General features: G+C 43.4%; 1 protein-coding gene across 1 annotated transcript; it reads right to left on the bottom strand.

Moving 5' to 3' along the window:
• Positions 1-852: 852 nt before the first annotated feature.
• On the bottom strand, positions 853-18776 carry LOC129824459 (sodium/potassium-transporting ATPase subunit alpha-2-like). Its single transcript, XM_055884147.1, has 24 exons — positions 18655-18776; positions 17304-17381; positions 16988-17047; positions 15779-15982; positions 14167-14280; positions 13109-13243; positions 12849-12966; positions 12426-12694; positions 11471-11669; positions 10993-11102; positions 9816-9950; positions 9523-9602; positions 9254-9363; positions 8850-9025; positions 8304-8440; positions 8033-8183; positions 7561-7729; positions 7303-7457; positions 5043-5166; positions 4172-4317; positions 3685-3815; positions 3316-3417; positions 2550-2641; positions 853-1645 (listed from the first exon to the last, which is right to left on the bottom strand). Exons 1-24 carry the CDS (start codon positions 18664-18666, stop codon positions 1617-1619), a joined length of 3036 nt encoding a protein of 1011 aa, XP_055740122.1. The 5' UTR covers positions 18667-18776; the 3' UTR covers positions 853-1616.
• Positions 18777-18878: the final 102 nt, after the last annotated feature.

Genomic DNA, 18878 nt, shown 5'->3' with positions numbered 1-18878 from the left:
TGTCAGCCCACCTGAGTTTTGGAGAAGAAAAGCTGAGGAATGGCCGTGTTGAAATGTAACCACTCTCAAATTCATAGACAGTTGCAAGGACTGACCATCCATGATATCAAAATGATCGTTTTAACCATGTTTTGAGGCTATACAGTGTGTTTACATTGTGCACAAACATTTGAGTAAAACAATCTTATATTTTGGGTTCTGATGGGGTACGACAGTTGAATTAAGATCATGAGGCATTTCTAAATTATATACTTCAAGAATCAACGGCTATACATTTAAAGGCAGAGGCTACGAATACGGAGTTTTCGCCCCCACCCCGCCTCTGGAGACGTATTTCTCAAATCAGATCCGAATAACTTCTGCACACACACCTACGTTTCTCTCCCTCTTCTGGACCCTCAACCAATTTGATCGATATGATGATTTAGATCTCGTATTTCTGAACATCTGCGATTTGAACGAACGTTCCAAAAAATATATATGAAGGCTACAACATTCTCTAGCTGTTGTAACATATATTGCCGTAGCACAAGCATTGCATTGGGGCAAACAATTAGCGTTTTGTGTGACGATGTAATCATTATAGTTATGCAGCCATATAGCCAGCAGTCGTGGCTCCCGTTTAGCCAATGATGATGAAAAAATAACATTAACTCGCTATTGACTGCCTGTTTGTGTCTTGCTTGTTTGATATGCGGTGTAGGCTCAGTGGCGACCCGTCATTCAGGGCAGGTGTTCTGAGCCCCACCTGTTCAGCAAAGAAAATACAAAAATTCAAGCCCCTTGGCTGCTGCCAACGTTACATTAGAAGTGCACGCGTGATGGAGTAATACAAAAGCAAACAACAACTGCTTTGTGCAGATTCACTTTATTTCTTATATCGAGATTTTCAGAGCAATGTATTTTTCACAACAATGTTATCCCAAATGGCGCCCTACCCAAATGGCGCCCTATTCCATACTGCACTACTTTTGACCAGGGCCCATATGACTCTGGTGAAAGAACTGTATTATGTAGAGAATAGGGTCCCATTAGGGATGGGTAGCCTTCAGCCCTGATTATTATTATTTTTATTGGTGAAGAAAAAAATATTCAGGGTGCATTAGTATGGTACAGGCATGTTGAAACATTTTGTTAGGTTGCCATTTGGGTTTTGGAAAATCATTCTAGTACAATAATTGTCACCTGGAAAACTCAGAAATGTCAAATCACAATTACAAGTCTATTTGCAGCAGAATTCTCTATGATAACCAGAATTGTGTACTGATAAACTGATCCATGCAATAATACACAAATTGCCTGGCAGACAAACAAACACACACTAGCAGGATTTACAGTGGTAATTTAGGCTTATTTAAAAAAAACATTGTTAATCACTTTCAAAGACAAAATTCAATGTGAAAGGTATTTTTGTTGTGCACACAAAAGCTATGTTCTTTGCTTAGCTAGACCTTGCATACACAAATATACTCACTCATTCAGAGGGGTTGGGTTAAATGCAGAAGACACATTTCAGTTGAATGCATTCAGTTGTACAACTGATTAGATATCCCCTTTCCCCTTTCATTAACACAGACTGACAGAAATTCAAACTCACAATAATACTTTTCTGAATGTTAATAATAAGTCTCCTGTTCCACCCAACCTATAAAACAGAAAGAAAAAGAACAGTCAGACACGGATTATGACTTAATTAGACAACGTCATTATGTCCCATTATCTCTTCGTCTGTGTTTCAATATGAACAGGCCTTTTTAACTCAGTGACTCACTGATCCCCAGCACATCAATCTGATTATTAACATGACTAATTAACATGAGCGATTAACTGTCACGATAAATGAACTTTTTTGGAATATTTTTGTCTCAGTGACAGACAACCAGCATCTTCTGTGTCACATATTCTATGTCACGCTAAGTATTTTTGAATCAGTGGTGGAAAAATTACCCAATTGTCATACTTGAGTAAAAGATACCTTAATAAAAAATTATTCAAGCTAAAGTGAAAATCACCCAGTAAAATACTACTTTAGTAAAAGTCTCAAGGTATTTGGTTTTAAGTATACAAATTAAAAGTAATCGGTCAAATGTACTTAAATATCAAAAGATAAGGTATAAATCATTTCAAATTCCTTATATTAAGCAAACCAGACGGCACCATTTTCTTTTTTTATGTATTTACGGATAGCCAAGGGCACACTCAGACATCATTTACAAATGAAGCATGTGTGTTTCGTGAGTCTGCCAGATCAGCGGCAGTAGGGATGACCAGGGAGGTTCTCTTGATAAGTGCATGAATTGGACTATTTTCCTGTCCTGCTAAGCTTTCAAAATGTAACGAGTACTTTGAGTGCCAGGGAAATTGTATGGAGTAAAAAGTAGTTTAATTTCAATAGGAATGTAGTGAAGTAAAAGTAAAAGTTGTCAGAAATATAAATAGTAAAGCAAAGTACAGATACCCCCAAAAATGTAGTACTTTAAAGTATTTTTTACTTAAGTACTTTACACCACTGCTTTTTTATCACCTCTGTGTCACTCTATGTCACCCACCTCCAGGACACCTCCTGATGATGAGCTTGCGGATCTCATCATAGATGAAGATGAGGACACTGTAGGGGAGGGCACAGAACCACCAGGAGACCCTGAAGGAGCGGGAAAGAGTGAGAGAGAGAGAGAGTCAGCGAAACAAGGGAAAGGTGGTTGGTGTAGTTCATTGTAAAATCCAGCCTGGTCTCATAGACTAGACGTAACATAGTAAATGCAAATCCAGGACAATTTTAGCATTATATAAACTTTGCAACTACTTACTACTTTTTAGATACTTTGCAATTACTTAGCATGTTAGCTAACCCTTCCCAAAACCCTAACCTTAACCCTTTAACCTAACTCCTAACCTTAAAATTAACCTTAAACCCTTACCATAACACCTAGCTAACGTTAACCACCTAGCTAACATTAGCCACAAGAAATTGGAATTGGTAACATATTGTACAAATTGCAATTCATAACATATTGTAAGAAGTCCAGGTTGAAAATCCATGCAGATTCACCCTCCGAATTATTGGGGTGATACGAGGATGTGATGAGGGTGTAACTAAAACATTTGTGGGACATGTTTTGGAGGTGTTGAGGCTGGGGATTATAGCGTGGAGACGTGTGTGGTACATTGTAAAAATCCATGTCTGTGAGAAAGTGTGATATGAGAAAGGTGCGTGAGGGACATAGTAGTTTTGGGGTAGAATGAAAAACGGGGGTGTTGGGTATAGGATGTCATTGTTTTTAGGGTAGGTTGGAGAATATGTTGTCTAGTACTGACTTCAAGGGGTACATGCGGAGGGCGATGTCCATTCCTGGGCAGTAGGACAGGAAGGCAGCCAGAGCAGTCTCAGCAAACAGGCCAAAGATCAGGATACGATTCCTGTTAAGGAAATGGGGATGGGAGAGGTGAATACAGGAAAGAGTACGACAAGAAAAGGGGACCACTTTTGAAACAATTACCATATCCATAGGCCTACTACTTATACAAAGTAAAACATCCTCTCTTTCATTGGGTGTGTCCCAAATGGCACCCTACTACCTATACAGTACACTACTTTTGACCAGAGCCACTTGGGCCCCGGTCAAAAGTAGTGCATTATACGGGGGGGGTTAGGTTGTCATTTGAGATGCGTCCTTTTCCACTTACTTCATGCCCTGCTGGAAGACAGAGTTCCTCCTGGTCTTGCAGATAACCAGATCAGCCCATTGCACCACCACGATGCTCGCGAAGAACGAGGTATGACAGGTGAACTCAATTATCTTTCGCTGCTCATAGGTCTGCGAACAGAAACACGTCTTACACGTCTTAAACCTGTCGTAGTCAAGAAAAAGACAAACTCCAGCGCACAGGTCATTTTGATGCTTCCAACAATTTAGATCCATTCAATTGTTGGAAGCATCCAAATTACCGGGGTGCTGGAGTTTTTCCTTTTTCCACCGTGACCACAAATCTTTCTCCATGCACCTGGTAGTACGTCAAGTTGTGCAAGTTAACTTTTTATTTTTTTTATTTTTTTTAACTGTTGTAGTAAGGTGTGGTGGCTCTGCGTAAAATATAGCTACCGGCTGCATGAACCTTTAACCATTCGCTTCAATCTGTATGTGTTATTCGTGTTAAACCCTCTCATTCTCACCCACTGCTGCCCATAGCTGTCTTCCACCTCGTTGTTAGCACGGTCATCCCAGTTCAGACGGATGCCAAGGAGGGTCCCTGGCCAGAAACCATTCTCAGCCAGGATCACAAAGTAGGTGAAGAAACCTGCTATGGCCTGGATCATACCTGGAGAGAGAGAGATACAAGTCCATCAGCACAATATACACTGAGTGTACAAAACAGGGCATAGACTGACCAGGTGAATCCAGGTGAAAGCTATGATCCTTTATTGATGTCACTTGTTAAATCCACCTCAATCAGCGTAGATGAAGGGGAGAAGACAGATTAACGAAGGATTTTTAAGCCTTGAGACAATTGAGATTGTGTATGTGTGCCATTCAGAGGGTGAATGGGCAAGACAAAAGGTTTAAGTGCCTTTGAACAGGGTATGGTAGTATGTGCCAGGCGCACCGGTTTGAGTGTATCAGGAACTGCAACGCTGCTGGGATTTTCACACTCAACAGTTTCCTGTGTGTATCAAGAATGGTCCACCACCCAAAGGACATCCAGCCAACTTGACACAACTGTGGGAAGCATTGGAGTCAACATGGGCCAGCATCCCTGTGGAATGCGTTCGCCACCTTGTAGAGTCCATGCCCTGATGAATTGAGGCTGTTCTCAGGGCAAAAGGGGGAGCAACTCGATATTACGAAGGTGTTCCTAATGTTTTGTACACTCAGGGTAACTTTCAATAACTGCAATGAATAACAGAGGGTAAAAAGGCAATCTGCATGTCTCAAATTGCACCCTATTCACTATCTAGTGCACTAATTTTGACCAGGGCCCATGATAGGGTGCCGTTTGGGACACAGACCCACGGATGAGCTTGCAAGTGGAGGAGGTATTCTAACCTATCTGTCCGTAGGCCATGCTGATCAGTCTGTCGTTCACCAGCTTGTCCGTCTTTGGGCACCGGGGCTGACGCTTCATTATGTCACTCTCAGCTGTCTCGTAGGCCAATGAGATAGCAGGAACCTGGACCCAGACAGAGAAGGGAGAGGAGAGAGGGAGAGAAAGAGACGGGGAGAGAGAGAGAGAGAGATGAGTGTGAGAGAATGTATGACAGACAGAACAATGTGATAAAGCTACACCTAGTAAACAAGCCCACATTGACACGATTTTAGCCCAATGAGGGCTAAAATATTTTCCCCGTGAGGCTGCCCATAATGGGCCGATGCACCTTTGCTATTTAATAAGACTTTATTTATTTATTATTTATTCGTGACACTTTCAATTCAGTGCATAAAGTGCATCATTTACAAGCCTTACGGGTATTTAGGAAATGTGATACATTGCATCAGAAAGACAAGAAAAACTATTACGTTTCTCATATGTGACATATTTAAGTATTTTTACACAGGTCATCATTGGCATTGTACAAGATCACCAATATTTGGGCATCACACAACCGAACCCTTAAACTGGAGTGGCACTCAGTAACGGTTGCACCACAATAACTATGTGCAAACCACGCCCCCCAAATATTTGAATGAGCACCGCCTCTAGCTGGACTTGGTGTGGGCTAGTCCGTGCTGGACTTGGTGTGGGCTAGCTCGTGCTGGACTTGGTGTGGGCTAGCCCGTGCGGGACTTGGTGTGGGCTAGCCCGTGCGGGACTTGGTGTGGGCTAGCCCGTGCTGGACTTGGTGTGGGCTAGCCCGTGCTGGACTTGGTGTGGGCTAGCCCGTGCTGGACTTGGTGTGGGCTAGCCCGTGCTGGACTTGGTAACAGTAACATAACCAAGAAATCAAAGTGTCAACAACTAAAAGGTAAACAATAGGCCTATAGCAAATGCAGCATATGGCATTCATTTTTTCAGATGTAAATAGCACTTTTCAGTAGTGGTCAAAGCATGCCATTCCATGAGCGCAGCATTGATTTTTCAACTCGAATCAATGAGTCCAATCAGTCCTCTATGACAGAAAAATCCTAAACAACAGAGTAGGGCTGGCTAATAAGTCCTTAGTTTTGGGGTCATGCTCAGGTAAAACAATTTGTCTAATCTATACTTCCATATTTCCAAGTCCTTCCAAGTCCATTCTTGAAGATCAAGTTGTATAACATTTATTGGAATGACTGGAATTCTGATAGGCTTTGGTTTTTAATGTAAAGATATAATTTAATCGTATTATTATATGTAGTAGAGAGCGATGGGTTAGAAGAAGCCTACATAACCAACCCATAAAGTAAAATGTTACATCCATATATGGTCAGCTATGTAAACTTTAACATTGATTTATCCTGCAATAGATGTCGCTCAATTGGTAACATACATTTTTGTCTTCCTCTGATGCTTCTTATGGAGAAAGTAATCTAAAAGTAACTGAACGTAATCAGATTACGTTACTGAGTTAGGGTCATCTAAAAGTTACATTGCTGATTACAATTTTGGACATGTAACTAGTAACTGTAATGGATTACATTTAGAAAGTAACCTACCCAACCGTGCCAGTAAGGCAACAACAGGCCAATGTGAGTGAGTTAAGGTGGGAAATGGACTTAGCCCATTGTGAGACCAGAATCCACACAGCAGAGTGGATTCAAATCCAGTTTGCTTTAGTGGATTTAGCAGCTTTCATCCTGACGCAGGGCAGGGCAGGGATGAGTAACAGATTGTAAAATAGTGTATGATCAAGCTAAGAGAATGGCTGGTTGTGACTCTGAGTGTCAAGTAGTAGAGATATGATGAGTCAACATGGCCAGTCATAGAATCGAGAATTTGCTGAAAGAGTTGTATTGTTCTTCGGCAGTCAGTTTGTTTGATCTCTTCTGCTAAATAACATTACAACTATTTCAGTGAGTGTGGGTTTTACTTTCACAGTTTCTATGCCTTTTAAACCCTGCGCCCAAAGACTTTTGATGATGAACTATTGAGGCTAGCATGTCAATTCTTACTTCTATGACTGGCCATGTCGACTCATCATATCTATACTCCTTGACACTCACAGTCACAACCAGCAGTACAACTAATCCTGAACTAAAAAGCCCTTTCAATTGAGATTCTACATTGCTTTTTAGTCCAGGACTAAGGATTCATCTGTGTCCGGGAAACCACCCCTAAGACTGTTTCAGTGCGGGTTTTCCTTTTCCAGTCAACATGGCAGGTGCTCACCATGTCAGTTCCCAGGTCGATACAGAGGATGGTGACCGTGCCCAGGGGCAGGGGAATACTGGCAATGATGAAGAGGAGGAAGGGGCTGATCTCTGGAATGTTACTGGTCAGAGTGTAGGCAATGGACTTTTTCAAATTATCAAAGATCAGACGGCCTGTTTGGGATTGAAGAAGAACAGATCAATTGATTGACTCACAGAATTTCCATTTTTTTTCCCACTTTCTTTTTTTTCTTCTCTCTTCCTCTTTCTTCCTTACCTTCCTCCACTCCTGTGACGATAGAGGCGAAGTTGTCGTCCAGGAGGATCATGTCGGCAGCCTGCTTGGAGACGTCAGACCCAGCGATCCCCATGGCAACCCCGATATCAGCCTTCTTCAGGGCAGGTGAGTCGTTCACTCCGTCCCCAGTAACCGCAACAATTGCCCCCTAGAAGAAGAGAACAAAGGATCATGAAATAAGAAACATTTTTGTTGAATAACAGCTGTGAATTGGAGATAAATGCAGCGTTTTCATGTTCTTTCACCTCTGTCAATCTTGGAGCCATTTTCCCATCAAAAACTTTTCTATAGAATAATAGCCCCCCAATATCAAACTCTGAACAGAAGAATAGATTCAGAATTCCTAACTCCAAACCATGCTTTAATTATAGAGTGACTCAAACACACACACGCACACATAAATACACACGCTAGCGTTCACGCATGCACACATGCACAGACGTCCTTTCACCGTTCTCTGGCAGCCCTCTACGATGATGAGTTTCTGCTGCGGTGAGGTGCGGGCGAACACTATCTCAGTGTGGTTCCTGAGCAGGTCATCCAAGTATTCTGCGCTCATGTCCTTCAGGTCCCCCCCGTGCACCACACAGGCCTTGGCATCCCTGGGAGCGAGATACAGGTACAAGCCGACAGTGAGAAACAACACAAATACACACACACACACACACGCGACCGCTCACACACAGATGCACACACACAGGCACACATGCGCACACACACACCTGGGGTTGACTTGGCTTAGTGGAATATTCAGTCTTTCAGCGATGTCCTCCACAGTCTCGTTGCCCTCGGAGATGATGCCCACACCTTTAGCGATGGCTTTAGCAGTGATTGGATGGTCGCCTGTCACCATGATAACCTAATAGCACATCATCACAACTATAAGCACACCATATGTCATCGTTACCTGTCACCACATACAACAATCTGCTCATTTATGACATTCTTGCCTGTGCTAACTTATACACTTTGCCATCTTTTTTGCTTTCTGTTTTTCTCATTTATCATGTCCATGTATGTGTTAACCTATCATTCTGATTGGGCCTAATGAGACAAGTTTGGATGTGTTGGCTGATTGGTTAATTGGTTGTAGGGTCGCAAAATTCCAGTAACTTTCCCAAAATTCACAGGTTTTCCAGAAATCACGGTAAAAGGATTCCCAGATTTCCTGCTTATTCCAGGAATGTACCGGGATTCCTGGAAAACCTGTGAATTTTGGGAAAGTTACTGGAATTTTGCGACCTTTCTTGGTTGATGACCCCACTCACCTTGATCCCAGCAGAGCGGCACTTCCCCACAGCATCGGGCACGGCAGCGCGGGGAGGGTCAATCATGGACATGAGGCCCACGAAACACAGTCCTTCCGTAGGGAAGTTCACATCTTCACAGTCGAAGGTGAACCCCCGAGGGAACTGGGCCGGAGACAGTGACAAGTGACAGAACCCTGAGGGATAGAGAGACAACAGACTGATACTTTTTTTTAAGACATCAAGGTTCAAATCTGCTTTTTGTATTTCGTCGAGTTTCTATGACGGGAAAGATGTAAGGGAACAGATCGGGAGATACAGATTGAGAGGGGACACATAAAGGAAGGGCACAGACAACGGCCAGGGTGGCATGTGTGGTCTGGGGATAGTTGAGTCTCAAATGGCACTCTATATACTGTACGTACCTAGAACTCTCTCTCCTAGCCCTCCCAGCTCCATGTAGGCACTCTGGAAAGCTTCGTTCCAGTTGGCATCCATTGGAACCTCCTGACCTTGGATCATGATGGTGCTACACCTAAGAGGTGTACAAACACATAGGATTTATTTACCTTTTGCGGTCAATCAGTGAGCTGTGTATTTAGAGGGCACGGCTACGTACTTTTGGCATAATGGCTTATGTGACTCTGTCGTATTTACCTATTGAAGGAGACACCGTTTTGATGTAAATAAATACCTGTCCAATATTCTCTCAGGTGCTCCCTTCATAACGAGTAGGTGGCCATTTCCATTGTCTTCATGTTCATGAATGGAAAGCTTTCAGAAGGTGGGGAGAAGATAAAAGTATATACATGTTTTACTCTTTTGTCATTGACGTTTTTAATGGTTCTGGTGGTTCAAAAGACTTCTGAATTATGGATGGGGCTGTAATTCTGTTTGTACCACAATGACTTGTTCTTGTTTATGCAGTTGTGTCTATGCTGTATGTTTTGTGTTGTGAATGTCCACGTTGAAGGGGTAATTGTATACCTGGTACTTGTTGGTCGAGTTGAAGGGAATCTCGCCCACCTTGGGGTTTCTGTTTCTCATGGAGCGGACACACCCACAGGAGAGCTCGATACATTTCAACAGAGCAGACTCTGAAGCGTCGCCAGCAGTGTCCCTCTACAAAACAACACAACATCAAGCAGTCAGCAGGAGACGGTCTATTCACATTGTCAGAATGGGTTGCTGCCTGAAAATTGGTTTAGTATGTGACTACCCACATGAAAAATACTATAGCATACAATGGTATAAATACTATAGTGTTCACTGTCGTGTTTTTGCAGACTTTAATGTGGTATTTACTGTAGTATGCTGTAGTATTTACAGTTAACTATAGTATAAATACTGTAGTAAAAGAAAACTGTAGTATATCCTATAGTAATTAATGTAGTGTTTTGCAGATTGTAGTATACTGTATTATTTACTGTAGTGTTTTTGTGGGAATTACTTTAGCATTTACTATAATGTTTTATTATCTTTGACATAGAAGTTGGGGCTTCTCCTTCAGAACACCTACTGTAGAAATACACATTTTCCATAGCCTGTAAGTAGGTAGGGCTGGGGTCTGAACGGAGAGTTCAGAGCTTCTGCTCTTTTCTGTAACGTGTAGGGAGCACAATATATGGTTATATTTGGCATGTAGATTTCTCACTTATGGGTGGCACAAATTGTGATATGGGGGAGGGCAATGGACATGGTTTATGCAAATTAAATACTGTAGTATTTACTATAGTTTAGAAAAGTGTCGTGTTTTTACAGACTGTAGTGTTTTTGCGGACATTACTGCAGTATTTACTACAGTATTCTACAGTATACTACAACATTCTATATTAAGTACTACACATGATCGAGGGATACTACAGTATGCAGTATACTATTCTACAGTATACTATAGAACTATATAGTAAGTACTGTAGTATTAGATAGTAAACTATAATATTGTAATATTGCTATTGTAATATTTTGGTGGAATGGGTTTTGTGTTGTTAGATTCAATGTTGCCAGGTGTGTCTAAATTACACTTTGTCGTATGGGTCATTGGGGTACTTTAAATCGGACGACGGACTCTTACTGTATCAACCATTCCATTCCAGTCATTACTATAAGCCATCCTCCCCTCATCAACCCCCACCAGTATGGGTGTATAGTGGCCATTCCCTACCTTGAGGATGGGGAAGCTTTCCTGCCCAGCTTTGAACTCAGCGCGGTTGCAAAGTCCAGCCACGTGAGACAGAGAGTGCCATGTAGCTGAGCTCTTGTCAAAGGTGGCACCTGAAGGAACACAGGAGATCCTTCAGACTTAGAGGGATGATTCATTTTTTACAGAATTCCCAGTTGGAAGATTCCCAGATTTACTGTATATTCCATCCTGATTCCGGGAATATTCCAACCGGAATTTCTGGATAACCTGGGAATATTGGGAAAATACCCGAATTTTGTAACCATAGACAATGTGACTGAGCTGAATTTGTATCTTTTTTCAGTATATTGTATAGCACACAGTATAGTATCTATTCCTTTCTAGTATCTCTATTCTAAATTCTTACATCAAAGCTCATTTAACACAGCAGAGAAGCGAACTAATTCAACGGGTCTGGCTGAGTGTAGAAGGGACAGATGACGCCTGTGGGTGGTCTCACCAGACTGGTCCTCCGTAGTGTCGGCCTCATGGATCATGTTGTCAAACCACATGTGGGCCACGGTCATGCGGTTCTGGGTCAGGGTCCCTGTCTTGTCGGAACAGATGGTGGAGGTAGAACCCAGGGTCTCCACAGCTTCCAGATTCTTGACCAGGCAGTTCTTCTTGGCCATACGCTTGGCAGTGAGGGTGAGACACACCTGAGAGACAGAGGGAGGGAGGGAGAGTGGGACGGAGGGAGAAAGAAAGAGAGAGGGGCGGTTGAGGAGAGGAAATGGACATTACCGAGTCCTCTTACCCCTATACATATCTACCCGTACCACTCCAGTATCCCTGTACATTGACCCTGGAACTGTTCCTGTATATCGCTCAAATTACTTTCTCATGTTCTTATTTCTATTTCTCATTCATGTTTGTCCTACTTTACCTGATTATATAGGACTACTGGTATTGATTATTGCATTGTTGGGAAAGAGTTTTCAAGAGAGGCATTTCAGTGTAGTAGCACACGTGACAATACAACCTGAAACTTGAGCAACGACAGAGTAATGGTCAAAGATGGACAGGTGGATGGAAAATCCTACGACAGAGCAGACTCACATAGACTTTGGTGTAAATTATGAGATTTAGCAAGAGGTTTGTGTGGAGACTTAGAATTATAATTTGGCCCATATACACAATACCAGTCCGTGGCCTTGGGGTGTCTAGTGCTCTAAGCCGCTGCCTCTAGCACACATAAATGTACCACTGCCAGTACGGGATTGAATCCAGCCCACTGCTATTTCACTCACCAACTACAATAGTAGTCGGACTCACAGTGACAGTCCCTGCGACAGACTAGCGTCTTGTCCAGGGGGTGTACTTCAACATCAAGCACATCAACCTGCCTCACGCAAGATAGGCTACTGCCCCTACGCTACGGGCCAATCGGACTGGGACATTCAAGGCTTACTCACAGTGACGGTGGCCAGCAGGCCCTCTGGGACATTGGCCACGATGATGCCGATGAGGAAGATGACAGCCTCCAGCCAGGTGTAGCCCAGGATGATGGCCAGGATGAAGAAGGACACCCCCAGGAACACAGCCACGCCTGTGATCAGCTGGATGAAGTGCTCGATCTCCATGTTGATGGGAGTCTGGCCCGTCTCCAGCCCCGAGGCCAGGGTGGCAATACGACCCATCACTGTATGGTCACCGGTACCTACTACTACACCATGGGCTGTGCCTGAGGGAGGGAGGGAGGGAGAAGCAATTCATTAATTGAAGATGGATGAGTGGATGGAATGGGGTAGATAGAGGGAGGAGAAATAGGTCAGGTCTCCCTTGTAAAATCAAAATAAATGAATAAAAAGGTAGGAAAAGGATTTGTCCCCACTGACCCTCCACACAGTTGGTGGAGAAGAAGGCGATGTTTCGCGTCTCCAGGGGGTTTTCATGGGTGAACTCTGTTGTGCGTGTCTGAGGCTCTGACTCCCCAGTCAGAGAAGAGTTATCCACCTTCACACACAGACAGAGGAAAGTTATCCAGTTGGACAGAAGTAAATACAGACAGACAGACATAGAAAGACAGAGAGAGAGACAGCAACTAAGTGATCCACCTGGACAGATGTGACCCTTGGACTCCCTGGTCTCTCCTCACCTTGCAGCCAGCAGCGGAGACAACTCGGAGGTCGGCAGGGATCCGGTCTCCTCCTTTGATCTCCACCAGGTCTCCCCTCACCAATAGCTCTGCATTGATTGTCATTTTCTCTCCCTCCCTGATCACCAGGGCTTGCTGCCAGGGATGGATAAGGGAGAGGAGAGATGAAAGAGAGAGAGGGGGGAGCTTGAAAGGGGAGAATGAAACTTTTTTTCAGATAAACGTTCATTGGCAAATCCAAAGTTGGCTCAAATTATTAGTTGTGTTATGTTGGATAAGCTTATTATGCCTCTCAAGTCAGTGTAAGCCCACTCGAGGCACTCAAAGGAAATTAAATTACTTGAAATCGAAGAATATCCAAGGGGATTTAAGCCTATTATAGCCTTCACGCACTGTTACGATGACCAAGCCATAGCTTGTGTCCCAAATGGCACACTATTCCCTATGTAGTGCATTACTTTTACCAGGGCCCTGGGCTTGGTCAAAAGTAGTGCAGTTTCCTTCCGAGTGGCGCAACGGTCTAAGGGACTGCATCGCAGTGCTAGAGACGTTATTACAGATCCGGGTTCGATCCTGGGCTGTGCTGCAGCCAGGCCGTGACTGGGAGACCCATGAGGCGGCGCACAATTGGCCCAGCATCATCCGGGTTAGGGGAGGGTTTGGCCGGCTGGGATGACCTTGTCTCATCGCGCTCTAGTGACTCCTTGTGGTCACCAGCTGTATGGTGTTTCCTCCAATACATTGGTGCGGCTGGCTTCCAGGTTAAGCGGGCAGTGTTTTGGGGTCGTGTTTTGGAGGACGCATGGCTCTCGACCTTCGCCTCTCCCAAGTCCGTACGGGAGTTGCAGTGATGGGACAAGACTGTAACTACCAATTGGATATAATGAAATTGGAGAGAAAAAGGGGTAAAAAGTACAATAAAAAATAAATAAGTAGTGCACTTTAAAGGGAATAGGACCCTGGTCAACTGTGCACTATAAAGGGAATAGGGCCATCTCATAGGGTGCCATTTGGGACGCCGACAAAGCAATATACTGTGCTGTCTCATCTCAGCTCACCTGAGGAACCATGTTCTTGAAGGAGTCCATGATGCGGGAGCTCTTGGCCTCTTGGTAGTAAGAGAAACAGCCAGTGATGATGACCACAGCTGACAGAACCACTCCCAGGTACAACTGTTATGGGAGAGGGAGGGAGGAGAGAGGGAGTGAGATAGAGAGAGAGGGAGGTAGAGAAAGAGAGAGGAAGAGGGCTGTATAGAGATAGAGAGAGAGAGAGAACAAGATGACCAGATGAATGTTATTGGTGTTGCACTACAGTATATGGCATACAGTATATCAACATAATTGTGAGTGAAAGTGATGTTGATGCTTGTTTTATTTGTGGTTGTATGTAGTATGTTTGCAACCAGGTTGGCGATGATGATGATGATGATGATGATGATGATGATGATAGACAGTGTTAGCTAATAACTGGGCAACTCTATGCAACCATGTTTGCTGCCGACACAACTGTTAATGGATCATGCAATTCTGTAGGGCAGCTGAAAGAGGCTCTTAAAGCTGACATGACCAAAATGTCAAATAAATAAGTAATAATAAACAATAAATAAGTGCTTAAAAACAAAGAAACCAAGACAATGCTAATATGTACAAAGGAGAGAAGTAACAAACGACCCTCCTTACAGATGACATTTGGCGGGACACCCATTTGAAGAGGTTTCAGAGACTAGGCTGTTAGGTGTACCGCTAGACAGTCTCTCTTGGTCATCACCTCTGCAACAAAATCATTGAACCCTCCTGTATGCTCAGAAGGATTGCGAAATTTATGCCGTAGCTAATTCGAAAATAACTCTCACAAGCTCTCATCCATAGTCAAATGAACTACTGCTCTGTCGTCTGGGGTAATGCGAGTGTCGGTGACCTAAAGAGCCTGCAAACAGCGCAAAATAAGACAGCCAGAATGCTTCTGCAATGTGGTTAGGAGAGGCCCTCCATAGAATTACATACTGCACTCAAATGGCTGACTGTCAAGGAAATGATAGAAAATAATATAGCTAACTAACCCTTTTTCATAGAATTCCCCACTCTGTAAGACCAACCACTATATATGATAAACTGGATATAGTCATAGACAAAACACTCTCGTAACACACGGAGCAGAACCAAGACCACGTATAGACCACCAAAACCCAATTTAGAGCTAGTGAAAATAGCTTTAAGTTTCAGGGCAGTAAAACCCTGGAATTCTTTGCCAGGAAGTTCTAAAAACTTGTCAAATTGTTATTTTAGAAGAAGAATTCACAAAGCACATTAATGAACAACTAGAATGGGTCTAAGAGGTTATTATAATATGTGATGTTGTATTTAAATTCAAATGAGTATGTGCACATGAGGTATGTGGGTGGGTGAGGGTTGGGGGCTTGGCAGGTGTAACTCGTAATATGCAAAGGTATGGGAATGTGGATCTGTGTTTTGTGTTTTTGTTCTTCTTTTTCTACATTTCTTTATGTTTTTTGCATTTCTTAAACTCTTGGAAGACTAGCCCTTGGTGGGCGAAAAGAGATCCTAATAAAATAAAAAGAAATCAGCACAAACAGATCTGGGACCCGGTTGGTCAATGTGTAGTGAACATGACAGATGTTATACAGCCTAGCCTTGAGGCGGTTCTCACATTGTCATTGGCTGGCTCGTCTTCAGTGGCCACTTGGATACTGTAGGCCAGGAAGCAGAGGATGGCACCGATCCAGAGGAGCAAGGAGAAGCCCCCAAACAGCTGACGGCAGAACTTCACCCACTCTGGCGTGGTGGGAGGGGGGGTAAGCACGTTGGGCCCATCCCTGGCCAGCACCTCCAGAGCCTTGGCATTGGTCAAACCCTGGAAGACAATATTGGCAACATTACAGGCATTCCTGGCATACAAATAATGCATTGCAAGACACACAACACGTTATACAACATGTACCACAGTCACTTAGACAATCACTGTCCGTCAGCGAGCAGACAGACCATCACTACGGAGACTTTGTTTATTATTTATTTAACCTTCATTTAACTAGGCAAGTCAGACAGTCACACTCACAACAACAAAATCATGTTTTCCATTTCTACGGCCATTTTGGTTGTTGTGTGTAGTGGGGCAGCTAAAGCATGGGATTCTACCTTTTGTGATAGAGGCACCACACTTCACACACATCTCGGGCATGTCTGAAGAAGGGTGGCAGGTAGCCTAGTGGTTAAGAGCGAATCCCCTAGCCGACTAGGTGAAAAATGTGTCGATGTGCCCTTGAGTAAGGCACTTAACCCTAATTGCTCTGGATAAGAGCGTCTGCTAAATGACTAAAATGACAAATGTAAGGGAAGTATTATAGTGCCAGTAAAGTACCATTGCAGATTTTGTACATCAACCCCTGGTGGCCATTTCTAATATGGCGACTAAACAACATTTTAGTTCTGTGTGAGATAAAGTCAGTAGGATTAAAGATGAGATAGACAGACATCCCATATGGGACCTATATTACTTCACTGATATTCACTGTAATACCACTGAACACCAGTAATAGAGATATCATGTGGGGTTCCCATGTGGGACAGGGATGAGAACCCTGTGGACTCAACTTGGACCACATGGACCAAAGTAACAGTTGGGGGGTTTATGTGTGTAGCACTGACAGGAAGCAGTAGTTATGTAGAGATTAGATCAGGGCTAGGAGATTAAAATGACTCGGCAGAGCAGAAGGGAAGGCAGCTGTGTGTGTGTGTGTGTGTGTGTGTGTGTGTGTGTGTGTGTGTGTGTGTGTGTGTGTGTGTGTGTGTGTGTGTGTGTGTGTGTGTGTGTGCGTGCGTGCGTGCGTGCGTGCGTGCGTGCGTGCGTGCGTGTTACCCGAGCCAAGTCGACTGTGTAGCGTCTTTCCAGATCGTCTAATGATATCTTGTGATCATCCTGTGAAAGAACAGAATAATCTGAGTTACTCAAATAAACCACAACCTGAAGGTCATTATTCAATATGAAACACACTGCGCTGAGTTCTTTACATGTGACAGCCTGGCTGCGTCCCAAATGGCACCCTTGGTACCCAGACTAATTTGGTGCACTATTATTGGCCAGAGCCCTATGGGACCTGGTCAAAAGTTGTACACTACATAGGTAATAGGGTGTCATTTGGGACACACAGCCCCAGACAGCCGGTTGCTCTTACCATGGACACCTCCTTCTTGAGCTCATCCAAGTCCCTCTCCCTCTTCTTCTTCTTTCCTCCTCCCTTTTCGGCACCACTCTGAGGAATGAGGAGATTATCACATCAAACATAAGCCCTTAACTCAAACCTCCCACATACAGAGGGAGAAGTATACATACGCATTGCATATAGCATGCGGTAGAAATCCTATATAGAATGAGTTATAGGATCCCTATGGAAGTATATCCCTGTTTATATTATATATTCGTGTTCATAATTATTTTTTTTTTTAACATTTCACTAATGTATCAGCTGTAACAGTAGGATATCGTTGCTTTGTGTGTTGGTTCATTTGTGTGTTGGTTACTTTGTGAAAGTATGGCGATGGAAAGTCTGAGTTGACATTAGTGAGTGTGTTGTTCAGATTGGAACAGTCGCTGTTGAAGAATGCAGCTTCGTGGAAATCATCTGCTGCTGTCACTCTTTCCCAGCAGAACGCGTGAACGAGTGAAAGCGACAGAGAGAGAGAGAGCGAAAGAATGAGTGTGTGAGAGAGCGACACATTGAAAAAGCAATCAAAAAAGAGTTTGAGAGTAGAGTGTTGGTGGAGTGCAGGAAATGTGCCTGGCTTAGCAATTTCCCCGGTTTCTTCTACTGTATGATATAACAGATAATCACCAAAACCTTCTAAAAACAAAAGTCAGCTGGAATTGAAACAGGTTATACAGCTGAAATTCTGTAATATGTGTGAATAGAGATCTTGATAATATATTGATGGTATTAGTTATCTAGGCCCTAATCCTACAATCCAATGTGGTAACAAAATGCCTCAACACAACAGCATGTAGAACTGGCGCCCGGCGTCACTGCAGACGCTATTAGAAAACCGGCTTAGATTTTCCATGATGTCTGTGGCTGTATGTGACATGTCTAGGGTTGTAAAATTCTGTTAACTTTCCCAAAAGGCCCAGGTTTTCTAGATTTCCTGGATGAAAGATTCCTGTAATCATACAATAATAAGCAGTAAATCCGGAATCTTCCAACCAGAAATTTTTGGGAAGTTACAGGCATTTTACAACACTAGACATGAGTGTTGGTATTAGACAATAAATGGACACCAACTCAACCATACATATATTCATATGACGGACTGTGTATGTGTGTATAAAGCAGAGTTGGGGTCAATTCATTTTCAATTCAGTCAATTCAGGAAGTTAACTGAAACTCAAATTCCAATTTTCCTAAATTTTCCAAAATTTTCCTCAATTTCAGTTTACTTTCTGAATTGAAATTTAATTGACCCCAAACCCTGGTATAAAGGACAGGAAAATAGCCCTCTATATGGATGAATAAATAAGTGAAGAGAACTTACCCCTTTCCCCATGCTTGCGGTGTTCCAAGTGTAAGTTGAAATGTGAAGGGCAGACCTTTCGTCCTGACAGACAGGGGACTGATCTCTAACACGTGGAAAAGAAACGGATGACTTTTTGGGTGGCTGGGACTGACACCCCCCCCGCCCTCCCCTCTCACCTCCCCTCTTGTCTCCTGTAAGGGTAACCTGAACCTCCCCAGCACTAGCACCCCCACCCCCCACCC

The sequence above is a fragment of the Salvelinus fontinalis genome, chromosome 26 (genome assembly GCF_029448725.1).
Source record: "Salvelinus fontinalis isolate EN_2023a chromosome 26, ASM2944872v1, whole genome shotgun sequence".
NCBI lineage: Eukaryota > Metazoa > Chordata > Actinopteri > Salmoniformes > Salmonidae > Salvelinus > Salvelinus fontinalis.
Note: the sequence above shows the minus strand (reverse complement) of the source record. Positions and strands in the feature narration are given on the sequence as shown.